The 19,053-nt window shown below is 47.5% G+C and overlaps 1 protein-coding gene across 4 annotated transcripts in view; it reads left to right on the forward strand.

Moving 5' to 3' along the window:
• SSH1 (slingshot protein phosphatase 1) overlaps positions 1 to 18,820 on the forward strand; it is a 33,109-nt gene extending 14,289 nt beyond the window's left edge. For all 4 annotated transcript variants that reach the window (XM_014940037.1, XM_014940039.1, XM_014940036.1 and 1 more), the window contains 13 exons: positions 1,311 to 1,414; positions 3,212 to 3,276; positions 4,122 to 4,243; positions 6,544 to 6,612; positions 7,038 to 7,103; positions 8,867 to 9,061; positions 9,304 to 9,397; positions 10,721 to 10,849; positions 12,222 to 12,268; positions 13,609 to 13,755; positions 14,682 to 14,882; positions 16,407 to 17,037; positions 17,505 to 18,820. In XM_014940037.1, the coding sequence (XP_014795523.1) occupies positions 1,330 to 1,414; positions 3,212 to 3,276; positions 4,122 to 4,243; positions 6,544 to 6,612; positions 7,038 to 7,103; positions 8,867 to 9,061; positions 9,304 to 9,397; positions 10,721 to 10,849; positions 12,222 to 12,268; positions 13,609 to 13,755; positions 14,682 to 14,882; positions 16,407 to 17,037; positions 17,505 to 18,776 (3,123 nt within the window). In that variant the 5' untranslated portion in view covers positions 1,311 to 1,329 and the 3' untranslated portion in view covers positions 18,777 to 18,820. The remainder of the gene's footprint in view (positions 1 to 1,310; positions 1,415 to 3,211; positions 3,277 to 4,121; positions 4,244 to 6,543; positions 6,613 to 7,037; positions 7,104 to 8,866; positions 9,062 to 9,303; positions 9,398 to 10,720; positions 10,850 to 12,221; positions 12,269 to 13,608; positions 13,756 to 14,681; positions 14,883 to 16,406; positions 17,038 to 17,504) is intronic.
• The last annotated feature ends 233 nt before the right edge of the window (positions 18,821 to 19,053 follow it).

A 19,053-nucleotide genomic window follows, 5' to 3' on the forward strand; every position in this document is an offset into this window, starting at 1 on the left:
AAGCGGCTGAAATCTCGAATTTAAACCTGATCCAGATTTTTCTGGAGATTTTGCACCTTGGAAGATTCAGTTGAAAAATGAGGGAGCTTTGCCTGGATGTGTCCTCAGGGAAGGGAAAAGCTGAACTTGCACCAAAAGCTGCAAAGACCTGCGATTTATGTCTGTCATTGCAAAAATACTACGGTAGAATGGAGCTTTAGTGCTCACTTCTGCCCAAAGGCAAAGACCCCAGATAAAGTACAGAATAGACGAGCGCTGGGAATAGTAACTCCTGTGGGATCATTCTCTGGAGCATAAGTAACTCCCATGTAGCACAATCTTGTAATGGAGCATTTATATTTAGCAGATAGCAGACAGTAATTAATGATGATCTATGTTTGGAAGTGTAGAGTGGCAGAAAATTGGGCTTTGTAACAAGGAATGTCTCTTGTGATGTTTTGAGGGGTGTAAGAAATGCAGAGTAAGCAGTTACTGTGGCAACTAAAAGGTAGCTTAGTAGATGTTGATTTTCAGCCTTGTGGGAAATTCTAACTTTACCACTTAGGGCCAAGGCTATTTCTGAAGCGCTCGCGAGTGCTTTATGGTACTATGTGATTAGGCTGGTGCTTACTGTAACTACTGATTTTGTTCAGTTTTTTCTTTAGTTGTGTTCTGGGGCCTGTGTGTCATTTGACTCTGTGGGAATATTGTTATGTATTTGCACAGACAGGGACATGCCTTCTTATCAGTAGCGTTTTCCAGGACAGTTGTATCTCACCAGAGCAAAGCAAAGTCTTTGCCATTGTGTCAGTTGCTTTTTCCCCTGAGGTTTCAGGGCAGTTTCCTTTCTCTTGTGGTGGGCAGGTTTCATCTGCCCTCCCTTCCTCTTTGAATCCACAGACAATTTCTGGTTGCATGTTCTTTTTTTTGCATTCCAAAGAAATCTCAAGAACTGCAATCAGTAGGAACTGATTTGCTCTGAACCCCATCTGAAGTCATTTTACAGGTCTAAGCCTGTAAAAAGGCTTAGCCTCTGCTGGTTTTAAGTTGCAGAATTTGATAATCAAATGATAAAGCCATTTTCCAGCCCATGATAGCTGGATGTATCTCCAGCAATGGCCAAGTAATAAAATGTTGGTGGAAAATGGCACGTGAATAATCCTGGAGTGATCCTGTGCAAGTGGCAGGATCAAATTTTGGGAACAGCTTCTTGTGGCAAAATCCTACCGTGTTTTAGTGAGAAGCCCTTCCTTCCCTGGGCACACAGACCTGAGCACACGTTTTTGCTGCTATTTCCTTTCAGTTCACTTCCTCTGTCCTTTGTTTTCCAGCCTGAGCGAGAGCTTTTTCATGGTGAAAGGCGCAGCCCTTTTCTTACAACAAGGAAACAGCTCCCAGGGCCAGCGAAGTCTCCAGCATCCTCACAAACATGCAGGTAGGGGATTAAATCACCTACTGAAATCCCTTTTCCCTCTTGCTTTGCCCCTCAACCCGTCCATGGGGACAGGCTAATACCACGAGTGGGTGGGTGGATGGATGACTTCTCTGATTGTCACAGTGGGCCTTGTGCAACCTGCTGAGTAAAACCAGGTTTTCAGCCCACTTGATTGGAACAGGAACGTATGTTTATCGAGCCTTTGTTTAAACCTGTGTCGTTATCTTGGAACTGAAGTAGAAATTCATTCTCTGCAGATATCATGGCATTCTTTAGCCAGGGAAGCCTGCTGAGCCAGAGGGTCTGTGCTGAGTGTGTATCCCTGTTTTCCACAGCCGCAGATGAAGAAATGTCACTTGTTTCTGCTTTAGTGATTTGATCTTTGCCTTCCCCTTTGGCCTGTGGGGAGGAAAATAGGATGGGCTGAGTCCCAGGGCTCTAGCACCTCTTCTGTAGCTGTCAAGGTCCTGCTTCAGCATAGCAGGGACATTCCTCCAAGTGCTCTCCCAGCCTCCAGTAATCTAAAGCTTGGGACTTTTGGTTTTCTTTTGAAACTACCTGTTGCTGTGTTTGTTTAATGCTGCCGTGAAGAGTGAGGAACGTTTTAACAGGATTTGGGTCTCTGGATAGACGTGCATTTCTTAGCTCCTTATATCCCCGCTCCTGGTTTCAGGAAAATCCCCTTTTCAGTTAACTCATCGCAGTCTGGCCTGTAAGAGTTTCTCATGGTTTAAGAACAGACTGTCCTTCCTCCCCCAGTCCCCTCCAGTGTGCCAAACTGGTGGGAAGAAATGGTAGGGAGTTGTATGGTGGACGTACATAAGGATTGATCAGCAAATAGGGGTTTCAGGAAAGCCTTCTACTCGCCAAGTGATTTTATACCTTCTGGCTTTGACAGTTTTGGAATAAGTGATTACTGGGAAAGAAGAAATAAGATCATGGGGGCATTTTGAGTGCAGGAGCATGTGGGAAAGGCACAGTGTGGTACTGTGTGTCTGCTGCTTAGTAAACACTCCAAGCACAAAGAGGGTGTTTGAATGCCAAGCTTGGCTTTGGGTTTCTTTAATTGTCAGCAATTTCATATACCCAGCAAACATCCTACGGAAGGAATTTTATCTTGTATGGAAAGTTATGAGTGCATTACCAAGTTATTAGATGTGAACTTGTTTTGTTTTCTTGTAGATTCCTTGTTCCTTTCGTTTGCTTTCACCAGACAAAAATGTACCCGCTGCTCTAGAGCCTGAGAGACTGGGTGCATGAGCAGTGCTTTGTTTTAGATAGAAGGGATCCATCACCCAAACTGGGCTGCTCCTGCAGCCCTCCTTCCTCAGAAGTTTCTCCTGTTCAGATATACCCTCTGTAAGGCCAGTGGGGCTGGTCCCTCGATGTTATGTGTGTTTCACAAGACAAAGTTTTTCTTTTCTCCTTTGTTCTTTTTTGTGTCCTGTTGTTTGTTTTTTTAATCAGAGTTGTTCCTTCTGCTTCAGTGCCCATATCTTTCTGTCTTCTCTAAGAAGCTGTAATAGGAAGAGTATCATCATTTGTGCCAGTCACAGGTGTTCTCAATATATTTTGGTAGCTTCCAAATACAGTAAGGTGGAGTTCTCACACAGCCAGATAACAAGAAGCTCACTTCTGTTAGTATTCTCTGGGACAACAAAGTTAATTGGCCTTCTTTTAATGGTATTTTTTTGACTTAGAAACATCCAAGACTCTTCAAAACAGGTCAAGACTCTGCTGATTCTTAGTGCAGCAAGTAAGAGACCCTTTCTGATTATTTCTTTGCTCTCCCTGCAGGTGATTTGCCCCAGCACCTCCAGGTGATGATCAACCTCCTTCGCTGTGAGGATAGGATCAAACTGGTAAGAAAAGATGCCTTTTCCTGATCTCCTTTCTGTTGGAGCCGTTTGAAACAGACCTGTAGAGGTTCATGAAAAGTGTTGGCAAATCCTAGGTTTCCGAGTCAGCTCAACTCTGTGCTGGCTGTCAGCCCTACCGTGTTTTCCCCTCTGCTCCTTTTGCCCTGGTCCTTCCATCCAGGTAATGAGTTGGGTCAGGAAATTGATCTGGCTGAAGTGTATTTGTTTTGTTAAGTTTAATTTTCCAGTCATTCCAAATGCTAATACAGGAGAAGAGACAGGAGCTTGCTGAGGCGAGCGGACACACTTAAATCAGGCTTGGAACTGCATCCAAATGGGGCTGGGCTTTCTTTTAAAGAAATTTGGAGAGGCTGGAAAAATCGCTGCAGAAAAGTCTGTGTCAGTTATCCCCTCCAGCATGACTAACATGTTTCAGTGAAGGCTTGAGACTGGAAGAGTCCTCTGAGCCTGCCTCTGTTTTCAGTTCAATACCAATGTTTTTCTAGTTGAACCTCTTTAGAACAAATCTTCAGGTTACATTTTGTAGTATTTCCCTGGGTTGGGGTGGATAATCCAGGCTAATCTTCTCCCTACCTGGTGCCAAGTCAAACTGGCAACTAGCCTTGCTGGAAGATGGGCCGCCTCTCCCTGTTGTATTTCATACTGCAGCTAAATAAAGCTTTTGGCCACAATTATACCTTATACAAAAAATATATTAGGCAGCAACGGAAGTAATAATTATCTAAAAGCTGGTTTTTGACACCTTATACAAAAAAATATATTAGGCAGTGATGGAAGTAATAATTATCTAAAAGCTGGTTTTTAAGAGCCTGATGACCTTTTTCTAGGCTGTCCGTTTGGAGAGTGTGTGGACAGACCGAGTGCGGTACATGGTGGTTGTGTACAGCAGCGGGCGACAGGACACCGAGGAGAATATTCTGCTGGGTGTGGATTTCTCCAGCAAGGAGAGGTAGGTCTGAGGCCAGGCTGGGCTTGGCAATCAGGCAGGCTGGCTTCTCTGGAAAGCCTAACACCAAACTCTCCCCAAGCAGTTAGTTGACAAGTATCTGGAAATTCTAGCAAGAGAGAGGACGTGTTGAGATTTCTGAGGGCAAGAGGGTGATTTTTTTTTTTGTTCCAGTTTTTTGTTCTACCTGTGGCATCTACCTCATATGTGGTAGTTTGCCATCTGCTCACTACAGAATGCTCTTCGAGGCACAGTGGAATTTATTCCATCTACCAGACTTCGGGTCTGTTGATGGTATGATGCAATGGAGCTGGTTTTTGGTGGGTAGCTTAGTTGCCAAATAACATCGAAAAGCGATACTGCTAAAGTCCCTCCAAAACCAACAAACAAATGTGTCAGTAATGAGCTGTTGCTTTTGTCTAACTGATAAGAGCACAGAATATTTTGAAAGGCAAACAAAATATTTTGTTATCACAGACCCTCTCACGTTATTGCAGTTGTAGGTGAGCAAACCAAGGCACAAAAGCTCTTGGCTTGGAGAGACGGGGCTGGTTTGACAGAGCTGGAGTTAGAAGTCAGAGCTTCCAGACCATTGTTTGTGGTCTCCCATGATTTAAGAGGCTGCCATGTTGTGCTGGTGCAGCCAGAGTGACTTTTGTTTTCTTTTTGGAAACCCTCAGTGGGTGTTTCTGTTGTTGGAAGTAGAAGAGGGGAGCTTTTGCGCTGCAGTGGGACCTGTAGGGAAACTCCCACCTGTACCTTCCTAATTACCATTATTACCATTGGCTTTGGTGCTGCCTCTTGTCTCTGCTGTGAAGTTACTGCTCTTAGTGTTACAGAGGAAATTCTAATTTCCTTCTGACACACTTAGTGTGCAACAGCAGTGAGTGTTTGCTGTGTCATCTTCAAACCCAAACCAACCTTGCTGTAATTTGCTCCTGGTGGCTGTTGATGTGAGACAAGAGGAAAGATGGAAAAGTTAGGACAAATCCATTCCACCTATAAGATTAGCTGCCGTTTCAGTTCCTGTCTCCCCAAAAGCCAAAGTTTTTGTTAATTAAGGGTAAGTCTCACACATAAAGAAGTCAGTTGGCATTAGCAAGTTTATTGAGGGCCTGCGTGGCTCTGTGTTGGGGCTGAAATGTCACTGCTGAGCTGTAAGTGTTCTGACTGCTGACAGTTCCACTAGTCAGGCACTTTTGTGGGTTTTATTCCTTTTACATGTGTTTAATAAAAAACATTTTTTCTTGCAAAGCTCTAAAGTGCACATTGTCCATATGTGTGTTCAGACTGGCCTGTCAATTGGCATTAGCAAGTTTATTGAGGGACTGTGTGGCTCCGTGTTGGGGCTGAAATGTCACTGCTGAGCTGTAAGTGTTGTGACTGCTGACAGTTCAACTAGTCAGGCACTCTTGTGGGTTTTATTCCTTTTACATGTGTTTAATAAAAAACATTTTTTCTTGCAAAGCTCTAAAGTGCACATTGTCCATATGTGTGTTCAGACTGGCCTGTCAAATCCTTTGATCCGCTCTAGAAAGCGGCTGAAGGCTTAAAAAAGAAAGGAAAAGAACAAAACCAAACCTGAGTTCTTTGCTCTCTGTTGCTGTATCCATCCCAATTTCCCTTTAAAACTTTAATATCTCGGTAGCTTAATTATTTACTAGTTGAAAGTTACTGGCTCCCGTTATAATATGGTTTTCTTGCCAGATTGCATCTCCGAAATGAAAGTGTTCTTTTGGGTTAGGTAAACTCATAAAAAATCCTTCTTGTCTTTCCTACCAGCCGGAGAGATGAAGTGAAAACTGAACACAGAGTCCTTTGAAAGGCCCCGTGGGTCCCCTTTGGAAGGGGTGGGCAGCTGCTCTGCTGCCTCCCAGGGCTTCTTTCCCCCGCGCTTTAGTGAGCTGACTCTCTGCAGACAGAGCACTTTTATGCCCTTCCAGAGACCTGCCTTACCCCAAGCTCGTGAGGATGAGCAAAGCAGGAAAGATGACAGGGCAAACACTGCCGTGCTTTCTGGCAGGTTCTGGAGGGGGAGAGAAGAGCTGGTGATTTTAACTCCTGCTTCTGTGCTGTTCCTTCAGCCCCGTGGAGCAATCACTGTGCTGATACCAGAGTAGACCTTTAGCCTTCATCTGCCAGTCTCCTTGTGTGTTATGCATTTGATGGCCTGAGGTATTACTAGGAATTACTAGAGCAAGGCCTGAAGATGTTAAAAATTAAAGACTGTTAATAATTTAGGGTATTGGCGTGACCATATCGTGGCCTATATTTAACATCCTGTATAACAATCTCTCTTCCAGTAAAAGCTGCACTATAGGAATGGTTCTTCGTCTGTGGAGTGACACTAAAATCCATCTTGATGGTGATGGGTAAGAAACCACATTAAAAGGATAAATGTGAATGTCCTTACCTACTGCAGGCAGCTCTAGGAGATGTTCTCCGGCACCTTGCAAATGAAGTTCCAATTTTGGATTTGTGGCTGCAGTCCTCTAACTCAGACAGTGAGTTTCTGTCTTGCTGCCCTCAAACTGCTCAGTGGAACCTGTGGTACCCACTGAACGTTCCTGAAATCCCACTTGAGGGGTGGCAGCCTACGCTGGGAAGGCTGCCTGCTTGCCTTTCTTATTTGGGAAGATGTTGGAAAATCAGTGATACAAATTCTCATCCTTGATTCTTTTTGGCTGTGAGTGCCCCTATAGCTGCCTTGCAGTAGCTGTTTGTCGAGTGCAGCTCGTGATGTGGAGAAGAGCAGTTTCTGACTGGTTTTTGGTTTTTCTTTTCCTCCCTCCATTAGTGGCTTCAGCGTGAGCACTGCAGGGAGAATGCACATCTTCAAGCCAGTGTCGGTGCAAGCCATGTGGTATGTGTGTTAATTAGCTTTATTGAAAATGAGACTGCCATTTCTGTGCATAAATTAAAAACCAGTAAACTGCATTTTTGCGTTCTCTGTAACTGGTATTTAGTGAGCTGCAGCAGAGATGCTCCTTCCCTGGGTCAGCAGGTGCTATAAAGGGACTGTGAGAACACTGATCTGAAAACAGGATCCTCTGCTTCTGTTCAGAGCAACATGTGCTCCTCAGTGTAAGGGAAATGGCACTAGTGAGATTAATTAAATCATAGAACCATCAAACAGTTTTGGTTCGAAGGGACCTTGAAGATCATCCAATGCCACCCCCTTGTCTGGGGCAGGGACACCTCCCACCAGCCCAGGTTGCTCCAAGCCCCCTCCAACCTGCCCTTGACCCCCTCCAGGGATGGGGCAGCCACAGCTTCTCTGGGCAACCTGGGCCAGGCTCTCACCACCCTCACAGCAAAGAGTTTCTTCCTGAGATCTCATCCAAATCTCCCCTCTTTCAGTTTAAAACCATTACCCCTCATCCTATCACTGCACTCCCTAACAAAGAGTATCTCCCCAGCTTTTCTGTAGGCCCACTTTGAGTACTGGAAGGGGCTATAAGGGCTCCCAGAGTCTTTTCCAGGCTGAACCTCCCCCCAACTCTCTCAGCCTGTCCTCACAGCATCTCCATAGCCCTCCTCTGGACTCACTCCAACAGGTCCATGTCCTAAATATGAAAGACCAACGTGAATTCATCAGGCTGCAAACCCAATCTTTCCTCTCTCTGCGTATTTTTCTAACTGACTGAAGGAGGAGTCTGGGGAACCGTTGCCAATCTGACGGCCTTCCCCGTGTTCTGCCTCATTCCTGGGGCCAGCCTGGGGTTCCTGCCACGCAGAAACTTTCCGTGCTCCCCCCGGGTGCTTGTTCACCTTTCAGCTCCTGTCGCCCCTCCCAAGGGCAGGGATTCCAAAACACTGAAGCAGAGGTGGCTGAATCAGCAGCGGCTGGTGCCAGCAGATTCCTCTTTGAAGAGGCAGCCACCCAGCCCTGCACAGAACAAACGCAGCTCTTTTGGCCTGGGCAGTTCACTGGCTCCTGCTGGATCCTCCAGAGATCCCTCTCCTCGCAGCATCTGATAGGGAAAAGATACAGATGTAGAGAAAGATGTCATGCTAGGGATGATTCGGTATGTAAACAAATGAAACTCTTGTTCCTGTCATTTTTTAACTCAGCCCCTCCTGTTGGCAGCCTTAGATGTGGTTAATGTATTCAGTACAATGACATCTTCGGAGTAGAGCCTTTAAAAAAAGAGAAGAGAAGAAAAAAAAAAAAAGTGAGGAGGGAAGGAAGGAAAAAGTAATGCTAGAATTTGGAAAAACAAATGACCCAATCTGGGCCTTGTCCCTGGAGCATGTCAGGGGCCAAGAATGCTGGTAAATATGCATTTGACTCCTTGCTGAAGGTGGTTTGAAAATTGTCCATGTTCTTTATTTTTCTTTGGTCTGGCTTTACGAGTTAGCTAATGATTAGATCCCAGAGCGACTTGTGCTTGCCTGTTAATCAGGAGGAGATTTCAGCCTCTGCCTTGGCCTGGCTTTCGAGAAGGCCTCCGAGGTGCAGTTTTTGGCTTCTCTGAACTCTGATACAATAAATCCGTGGCTCTCAGAAAGCAAACTGCGACAAATAGTGCTGAAAATCTTTTTCCTCTGTGAAAATCTCAGATTTTTCTGCTCGCTCTGTTCCCCCTGCTCACATCTGTAGGGATTTGTTCTGTGCACTTGCAGGTCTGCTTTACAGATCCTCCATAAAGCCTGCGAAGTCGCCAGGAGGTACAACTACTTCCCAGGTGGGATGGCCTTGGTCTGGGCCACGTACTATGAAAGCTGCATCAGCTCTGACCAGAGCTGCATCAACGAGTGGAACGCGATGCAGGACCTGGAGTCCACCCGCCCCGACTCTCCAGCCCTGTTTGTCGACAAGTCAGTTCTGAATTTTATTAGAAAATTAGTTCTGATTTTAAGAGAAATCTCCCCTTCTCCCTTTTCTTCCCCCAGTGGTTCATTTCCTTTCTTTTCGTAAGTGTCTTCAAATGGTTTTTCTTCCATTATTCTCATAAAAATTGCTTTTAACACCAGTGTTTACCACTGCCCCTCTGTACCATACGAGTTGCACCATATGTTTACTGCCAGCTTGGAGACATCCTCTCCTTTTCCTTTTTCAGGCCAACTGAAAGGGAACGAACAGAACGGCTCATTAAAGCCAAACTCCGGAGCATCATGATGAGCAAAGACCTGGAAAATGTGACTTCTAAGGAGGTAAATACAAAGATTCCTGCTATCTTTGTTCTTCCTGCTGGACTCATTTCCAGAGACACCATATGACTGGGTGTCACTGGCTTCTGGGTGTTTATTTCCAACTGTTCTGTAAAGGCTCCGCTCTTGGGCTTTGCTGCCCCTCTGCTTCCCCAGGAGGGTAATATTGACATCAGAGTGCGTTTTTCAAGACTTTAATAATAAGTATGTGACTTCCTAATGCAAAGTGCCTGGTTCTTTGCCAGAGAGAGGTGTCAGAGGTTTTGCCTGAATTGCTGTTGGTTGTAGCACATGTAGGAATGTCCAAGTGATGAATTTGCAGCCTCTTAGTGAATCCTGTGAATTACAGAAGCAAAGGCAGCACTCAGAAAGGTACCATTAGAAGAGTGTCCTCATCTTCACTTGCTCATGGACTTGCCAAACAAAGTCTATGCCCTCCTTTATCCTTGTTGGCTTCATTTTAAGCATTTTATTTTCTTTGTTCCTGAACAAATGTCAGAGGAGCCTGCAGATGACATATTGCTAGTGAGTTTATGGATAGAAAATCACAAGTCAAGGCTAAAGCTAGTTTGGATCCTTCCCACAGGCTGGTAAATGCATCCTGCCGCAGTGCAGACGTATTCAGAGCAAATGGAAATAGTTCTTTTTGGGTTGGGGTGTTGTTTTTCAGGGGAGGCTGTTAACATGCAGGGCTTTCCTTCCTCGAGCTTAGCGCTGGAGGCTTCGGATACGCTCGTGTAACTGCAGCCTTACAAGTTGTAGACATAAGCTGAGAACTCCTCTGTCTGTGTTCATGTTCTCCACTCTTGGTGCAGTCAAGATGCTTTGATTTTTTGCTGCAATCATTTTCTGTGGTGGGTTAAACAAAATTGTGGTGCTTTCTTTGCCTTGCACCTTCCTGAAGCTGAGGTGCAGTGGGAGGACTGTGGCTGTGCCCTGGTGTTTGGAAAAGGGAGAGTACTAGAAATCCCTCTTCACTATCACTGCTGCCATTGTTCACTCCTTGCTTCTAATGGGTTTCATGTTTGTTTGTTAGCTTGGATCTTGTTTTTTAACTCCTGAATTATTTTTAAGAAGCGGGTACCCTAAACCACATTTTTTTTGTACTCGAGTATTATCTGAAGCTTTATTTACAGATCTTAAATCTGGGGGCCTAGGATACTTGGAGAAGTGCCCCATAGTGAGATTCCTTGTCTCCAAAAGGTTGAATCCCTCTTGCTGTTTTTAATGAAGTACAAAAGAAGTGTTGTGTGGAGGAGTTGCCAACAAATGTTTCCATTGAACAGACGTGATTCTAGGTGGCATCCTTTGTTTTCTGCTCTGCAGATACGAAATGAGCTGGAGAAGCACATGAATTGCAACTTGAAGGAATTCAAGGAATTTATAGACAATGAAATGCTGCTTATCCTGGGGCAGATGGACAAACCATCTCTGATTTTCGATCACTTATATCTGGTAAGCTGCCACCTTGGGAGTCCCAGAAGAGCAAGAGGCTCAGTGGGGGTGAGGTTACAAGTCACTGGGCTGAGGGGAAGCTGGATGTTGTGTCAAGGCTGACTCGTGCAGGGTGAGGTACAGCCCACTCTCCCCACTTTGTGCAGACTTTTCTCCAGGACCCATACACAGGGCTTGTAAGAGCCTGTGGTAGAGAAGCCCTTTTTTTCTAACTCCATTCTTGTTTCTGGTGCTTAATGCAGTGGTTCTTTCCTGGCAGATTGATCCTGTTTCAGGATATACCATGGCATAACTGAAGTTCTTTCTATGCACCTTCATTTTCCAATTTGAGCAACGGAGATTTTCTTCTGTGACAAACAAAGGGTCCAGCTGTGGATGCTGCCCTGGTGTGATACCCATTTGCTCTTGGATTTTGCTCACTGTATTGTTTTTCTCAGTTGAGCCTATGAAGTTCTGTAGACACAGACAAAACTAATGTGCTGTACAGATTGATCCTGTTTCAGGATATACCATGGCATAACTGAAGTTCTTTCTATGCACCTTCATTTTCCAATTTGAGCAACGGAGATTTTCTTCTGTGACAAACAAAGGGTCCAGCTGTGGATGCTGCCCTGGTGTGACACCCATTTGCTCTTGGATTTTGCTCACTGTATTGTTTTTCTCAGTTGAGCCTATGAAGTTCTGTAGACACAGACAAAACTAATGTGCTGTACCCACTTGTGCACCAGCAAAGAACAGTGCTAATCTTTTTGTCTAATCTTCTGCCACTAGATGGTACTCCAAGCAAAACCAGACACTGCCATCTGGAACAAAGACTTGCTTGAGATGAATACATTTGTGCCCGTTATGCTTGTTTGGGTTTTTTTTCTTTTTTCTTTTTTTTCTGGAAAGCATCAGAGGAAGTGCTCATGTTTGAGGGCAAAACCTGCTTTTTAAACCCTTTTTAGCTTTCCATTTTGTAGGTATGGGGGGGAAATCAAGATGTAACCAACCCCATAACTTCCAGGATTTGGTTTCTCATGTACCTGTGATTCCAGCCATGCCACACATAAACAGTGCAGGGAAAGAAGATGATTAATCTCTGTGGTTAAAAATCCAGAGTGGCTGGGGACAGTGACTTGGAATGTGCTCTGTCCCACGGTGGCCTAGAACTAGCTCCCTAGGTGAGGATGTCATGCCCTTGTCCCCTCCTTCAGGAGGTCCCTGTGGGCTCAGGATAGGACAGGACATTTCTGTGCTGGCTGCAGGGGTGCTGTGTTGCTGTTTCAGAGGTTATTACCAATATTTCTGTGAGGCTGGGGGGCTGTAGAACTTCAGGAAAGAGGGGAGGGTCTTGGGCTCCTTTGAAACCTGTGTTTTGTGGCTGTTGCAGGGGTCCGAGTGGAACGCCTCCAACCTGGAGGAGCTGCAGGGCTCGGGGTGAGTACTGCACCTTTCAAACACCAGCCTTAGACTCTGGAACCTCCAATTGTTTGCCTTAAATTTACATTCAGGTCTTTTGGGGTGACATACGATGTTTGTAGACTGTAGGGATGAGTTTGGGCCCATTCCCAGCGATGTGGGTAGCTTACTGTCAAGACTTTGGTTGAGAAATCTTTCCTGCCTCATTTCTATCAATCACACGTAGAGTGGAAATAACAAAAACTCTGGTTTGTGAAGTACATTGAGATCTCTGAACCCCCTCAATGTGCAGCAGCCGAATGTGAAACGGCCATCCATAGTGTTGTGTCAGGTGTGAGTTCCTGCAGGCTGCAGAAGAGCGAATATTACAGGGAAAAAAAATAAAAAGCCCCCCCTCTCTATCTAAATGGAGCAGAACTTCCTGGGGATGAGCAATCTCCACCTCACCTGCCCAGACAGGCAGCTGCAGGGCTGTCTCTCACCACGCTCTCATCACCGCGCCGCTTCTTGGCTTGAGTTCCTTTTCACGCTTTTTTGGCCCAAGTAAGAGTTTTGCATGTAAATATTTGCTGCTTGCCCAAGGCGTACACCAACCCTGATGTGAGAAACTGCAAAATATTGCTCAACAGCATGACCGAAAATGTTTAATTTGGAGTCCTTGGGAACAGATGTCTGAACATCTTTGTACAAGTAAATCAACCAGCCCCTTAATACTTTTGATCTACGGGGAAGGCATCTTGATACGTGGTGCCTAAAAGTCAAAGCTGGACAAATTCTGAAACAAATATCCTGTGTCCTTGATTTGTCTGAATGATAGGAGGTAATAAATCAATATGGGCATTCGTTCTCCCCGGGTACATTGTAATCCCTGCTGTAATATTTGGCAGGAATCGAGAGATGCCACGTGACTCTCATGGTTTTGGTCAGAAAGATGAGAAAAGGATGGTTTTGCAGCTAGAGCCTGCAGTTGAAAATTGTGACTCCCGGGGTCTCTTCCCAGCTCTTTCCCAAATGAATCACTTGCAGCCGATGCACTTTTCTCCTCCCAGCACCCCCAAAACTGTGTGGGGCACACAGTGAGGAGTTCGAGTAGGTTACAAAGTGTTGGGGTGAAATAAACTTCTCCCTCCTGTGCCCGAGGTCCTGAGGCTTTGAATGGGACAGACCGGTGGTGGGAGATGGGTTGAACAGGTCATGTGTGACCTGTGTCACCGCGTGTCCCGGGGGTTCGGGATTAGGGCTGTAGATAAAATCTTACAGTTTGTGTTGTGTCAGATTTCGTGGACTTCACAACGTGTATCAGTTCCCTTTTCATGACCACGGCGGTTGAACTTTATTTTTCTCTGTGTTCTCTACAGCATCGACTACATTTTGAATGTGACCAGGGAAATTGATAATTTTTTCCCCGGTTTGTTCGCGTATCACAATATCCGAGTGTACGACGAGGAGACCACAGACCTGCTGGCTCACTGGAATGAGGCCTATCACTTCATCAACAAGGCCAAGTGAGTGGGCTGGGAGATGGGACTTGGTGTGAGAGCACCTCTGAGCCATGGGCTGTGATGCTGCACCCTCCATGTCCCATCCCATGCCAGAGCTGGGCCCTCCCCAAAGCCACACCACGGCAGAAGGAGGCCACGGGGCTTTTGCCAGGAGTTTTCTGTGTCCCTGGAACTTCCCCGTACCTTGTCTCTTCCTGTGCTGACACTAACCTGTTCCTGGCCTGGGATATTTTTTATTATTATTATTCTTATTTTGTTTTGCTTCCAAAAGGAAGCGAGGACGTTTCCTCTTCTCAAGAAGTTCTGGAAATGCTCCAGCACGTGTCCGTGTTGGATTAGTCCCAACTGTCTCCTCAGACAAACTCTGCTGGGCTTTTACACCTGAGTTCATCCCCCTTATCCCTGTATCCAAGGGCTCGGGCAGGCAGGAGGCTTCATGGTGGTCTCTGAAATGGCGGCATGATTGAGGCTTCCCTTCTCCAACTCCCAACTTTTCTGGAGAGAGATTCCTATTGTGGCCCCCTTAATCCAAAGAGTTTGTCACCTACTGAGCCATGGTGTTAGGGTGGTCGGGAGGACAAAGTACTGTTCCTCTAGCATATAAAATGGTAACAATACCATGACCATAGAACCATGGAATGGTTTAGGTTGGAAGTGATCTTATAGATCATTGAGTTCCAGCCCCCCTGCCCTGGGCAGGGACACCTCCCACCAGACCAGGTTGCTCCAAGCCCCCTCCAACCTGCCCTTGAACCCCTCCAGGGATGGGGCAGCCACAGCTTCTCTGGCCAACCTGTTCCAGGCTCTCACCACCCTCAAAGCAAACAAGTTCTTCTTGACATCTCATCTCAATCTCCCCTTTTTCGGTTTAAAACCATTATCCCTCATCCAGAACGAAAAGACAGATTTTCCTGTTTGTCCTTCTGCAGGAAGAATCACTCCAAGTGCCTGGTGCACTGCAAGATGGGTGTGAGCCGCTCGGCGTCCACTGTGATCGCGTACGCCATGAAGGAGTTTGGCTGGTCGCTGGAAAAGGCTTATAATTATGTGAAGCAGAAGCGCAGCATCGCGAGGCCCAACGCAGGCTTCATGAGACAGCTTTTGGAATATGAAGGCATTTTAGATGCAAGGTGAGGCCACGGGAGGAATGGAAAAGTGACTTGGGGGGAATAAAGGAGGCAACCTCACGTGTGGTTCTGGTTGAAGAACCAACAGTAGGTTCTTCTGCCAACATTTTGCTCAAAGACAGTGCCAGAGTGTGCGGGTGCTGCAGTCTGAAGGGTCTTCAGAAGGGCAAATGCAGAAGCCTAATTGTGTTTTTCTAAACCTTTCCCGTGCTGGGCCTCCCTGGATGGAAATTAGCTGTCTTCTAGGGAGATCTGCTCTGGGTTAATTCAGTGAGGGCTTCTCTGCTGTTTCTCAGCAGCCAAGTTCTGTTCAGCAAAACATTGTTCTTGTTTTATGAGGCAGAACTGAACTGAGCAGCGTTGGAGGCAAGTCACTGGCGGTTCTGGGTGACCATGCCAATCACAAGTCTTTCTCACTGCAAGTGCTGTTGTATCTAATAAGGGTTTCTGCACACTCTGCTTGGCCGCTGCTCCGCTGGGGGAAGAGGAGGGAAATTTTTCACCCTGGTTCAGCAGGAACTGTGCCATGGGATGTGCAGAGATGTTGGTTCAGGGTGTTTTGCTCTGACAGAGGGCTCTGTGTCCCCGCTGCTCTGAGGGACTCTTCCCATCATGGGTCTGAGAACCTGCTGGGCCAGGGGACTCTGGAGTGGGCAAGTGGGAGGGACAAAATGGGGGGTGTTGGTCGACTGTCGGCTGAACATGAGCCAGCAGTGTGCCCAGGTGGCCAAGAAAGCCAACAGCATCCTGGCCTGTATCAGGAACAGCGTGGCGAGTAGGGCCCGAGAGGTGATTGTCCCCCTGTACTGGGCACTGGTGAGGCGTCCCCTTGAGTACTGTGTCCAGTTTTGGGCCCCCTACCATAAAAACGCCATTGAGGTGCTGGAGCGGGTCCAGAGAAGGGCAACAAAGATGGTGAGGGGTCTGGAGAATAAGTCTTATGAGGAGAGGCTGAGGGAACTGGGGTTATTCAGCCTGGAGAAGAGGAGGCTGAGGGGAGAGCTTATTGCTCTCTACACCTCCCTGAAAGGAGGGTGTAGAGAGGTGGGGGTCGGTCTCTTTTCTCAAGTCACAGGTGACAGGACGAGAGGAAATGGCCTCAAGTTGCGCCAGGGGAGGCTCAGGCTCGATATTAGGAAAAATTTTTTCACTGAAAGGGTTATCAGGCATTGGGATGGGCTGCCCAGGGAGGGGGTTGAGGCACCATCCCTGGAGGTGTTCAGAAGACGGGTTGATGTAGTGCTGGGAGGTCTGGTTTAGTGATGATGCTCCTTGTTTGTTGTGTGGGTGTCTATTTTTGTCAGTTAGGTTGACGGTTGGACAAGATGATCTTTAAGGTCCCTTCCAACCTAGAAGATTCTGTGATTCTGTGAAAATCCTGATGCTAGAGATGGTTTTGCCCAAGTGGAACTGCCAGGCTGGGCCCAACGTTCAGCCTTTCAGCTCCAGGTTATAGAAAAGGACAGATGTTCCTGGAACTGAGCATCCTACAGGTGGTCATTTGTGTCTTTTGTCCTTTCCCCTCAGCAAGCAGCGCCACAATAAGCTGTGGAAGCAGCAGGCGGAGAGCAACCTACCCCAGAACACAGATGGCACCACGGGGTCGGGTGACTTCTTACTGGAGAGCTTAGACATCGATCTGGAAAACCGCCTGGCCGACCTGGACACACCTTCTCAGTCGGCGTACCTGGACAACCGCGCTGGCACGGAGATGTCTGTGGGCTTTAATTACTGCTTCCATCGCCTCTCGGACACGCTGCTGGAGAACAAGATCCCCAGTGACAGGGAGGGCTTTTTCCACGTGGAGGAGCTGGAGCGGGATGCGCTTGCGCAACGCGCTGTCTCGTTGGTGGGACAACCTCCTTCTGCACCTCCTGAGGGGAGGCTGGTGGAGCCAGTGAAAGCCCTGGAGACGGCGGAGCCGTTGGCAGAGCTGAGCAGCTTCACTGAAAAGGAGGTGAAGAAGAAACTGGACTTCAGCCCCCGGAAGGGAAGGGTAGTGCTGGGCCCCGGGGACCCAGGGGAGGATGGTGTGAGGGAGGAAAATCCAATGGAGAAGTGGAAGCGGCGTTTGTCCATGCACAAAGAGGAGAGCAGGCTTAATAGAGAGAACTTGAATAACAACAACAGCAAAAGGAGTTGCCCAGAGGATTTTGAGGTGCGTATGGAGTTGAAATGTAGGTGATTAGCATGGCTGACTCTGCTGCAAGTGAAACTGCTCTTCTCATCTTCATAGCACAGTTTCATTTGACTTGGATAAAGCCTTTCATTCCATGATGAGCTTCTTCCTTTTCGAAGTGCTTCTCAACATGGCTTTGCTTGCCCAAGCTATGGATTTAGATGCCAGAGAGAGAGCGCACACACGTGAGTGCCCTGTAAACTGCTCTGGGCAACTTGCTTGCGTGACCGTCGCTTGACCGGGTAGGTATTCTTCCATCAGAGATACTGTCTGCTGAGAAAGTGCGTGCCTTTTCTTCCTGCCAGAGGGCCTTGAGAGAAGTGGAAATGGGCTTTGTTTCAAATCTGTTGGGCTGTAAATACATCTTGTGGTCTGTGCCTCGCGCTGCTGATCGCTGATGGCCTGTTCCCTGCGCGTTTATCTGTACCTCTTTTCTTTTCTTGCAGCACGATGCCGTGTTTGGGATCCTCAGCAAAGTCAAGCCTTCCTATCAGTCTTGCACCGACTGCATGTATTCCTCGGCGGGGTTGTCTCCTGACTCTTTTGGGGAGCAGTGTGAGAAGTTGAACCCCACCACCACGCGTCGTGGCACCACCACCACCATCTGCACGCAGCCAGCCCTCCTCTCCCACCTCAATTCCAACTTGGTGGACCACCTGCCCAGCAAGGCACACTCGGAGGAAGGAATCAGAACTAAAAACATGGAGGCTGCCCTTCCTCTGTCGGCTGGGAGTGGTGCTTTGGAGGCTGGAGCTTGTAAATCGCTTGATCAACATGTTTTGGAGAAAGGAAAAGATGCACCAAAAACCCCGGTCAAAACTCTGCTGCCCAGGAGGAACTCGCACTGTGACAAGAGCCTCCTCAATGCAGAACTGGTTAAAGAAGAGTCTCTGGCCAGAAAAGATGGGAAACCCACCAAGGATCTGAAGTATTTGTTCAGCAAAGACTTGGAAAAGCCGAGTGCAACCAGTTACTTGATGCAGCATCAGGAGTCCCTCATTCAGCTGCAGAAAGCGGGCTTGGTCAGGAAACACACCAAAGAGCTGGAGCGGCTGAAGAGCCTGCCCTCGGAGGCCTCGTCGCTGCTCAGAGAGAGCCCCCTGAGCAGAGTGGACTCTGGTGTCGTGGAGGGAAGCGGGGAGTTGATGTCTCATCACGGCCTTGTGCCTCTCCTGGGCCCCGCGCCCTTGATCCCCGAAGAAGAAAACGACGTGGAGAAGTTAGAGGTGAAACGCGTCCTGGAGGGGATCTCTCAGAAAACCTCCACGCCTCTCGTGTGTCGGTTGGAGCACACCAGCAGTTTCACCAAGGACTTTCTGAAGACCATCTGCTACACCCCTTCCTCCTCCCGGAGCTCCAACCTGACACGCAGCTCCAGCAGTGACAGCATCCACAGCGTGAGGGGCAAACCCGGGCTGGTGAAGCAGAGAACTCAGGAAATCGAGACCCGGCTCAGGTTGGCCGGTTTGACTGTGTCTTCTCCTCTGAAAAGGTCCAATTCTCTCGCCAAGCTGGGATGTCTTAACTTGTCCTCTGAGGACTTATCAAGTGACATGGATGTATCAACTATAACGGACTCGAAAGAGGCCGTTTCCAGTGAGTCTTCTGTGCTCTGTGAGCCACAGGCCACGCTGAGGAGCGCAGACGTCCCCTCCAAACTGGCAGCGAAGCCAGCGCTCGGAAACTTGAAGAACACATTTTGGATGGGCAAAAGCTGATGCCTTCTGTGGGGAGGGGGATGGATTTGGGGGTGGGTTTTTTTTTTTTTCCGAGGACTTATCGAGTGACATGGATGTGTCAACTATAACAGACTCAAAAGAGGCCGTTTCCAGTGAGTCTTCTGTGCTCTGTGAGCCACAGGCCACGCTGAGGAGCGCAGACGTCCCCTCCAAACTGGCAGCGAAGCCAGCGCTCGGAAACTTGAAGAACACATTTTGGATGGGCAAAAGCTGATGCCTTCTGTGGGGAGGGGGATGGATTTGGGGGTGGGTTTTT

The sequence above is a fragment of the Calidris pugnax genome, unplaced genomic scaffold, assembly GCF_001431845.1.
Source record: "Calidris pugnax isolate Ruff unplaced genomic scaffold, ASM143184v1 scaffold106, whole genome shotgun sequence".
Classification (NCBI taxonomy): Eukaryota; Metazoa; Chordata; class Aves; order Charadriiformes; family Scolopacidae; genus Calidris; species Calidris pugnax.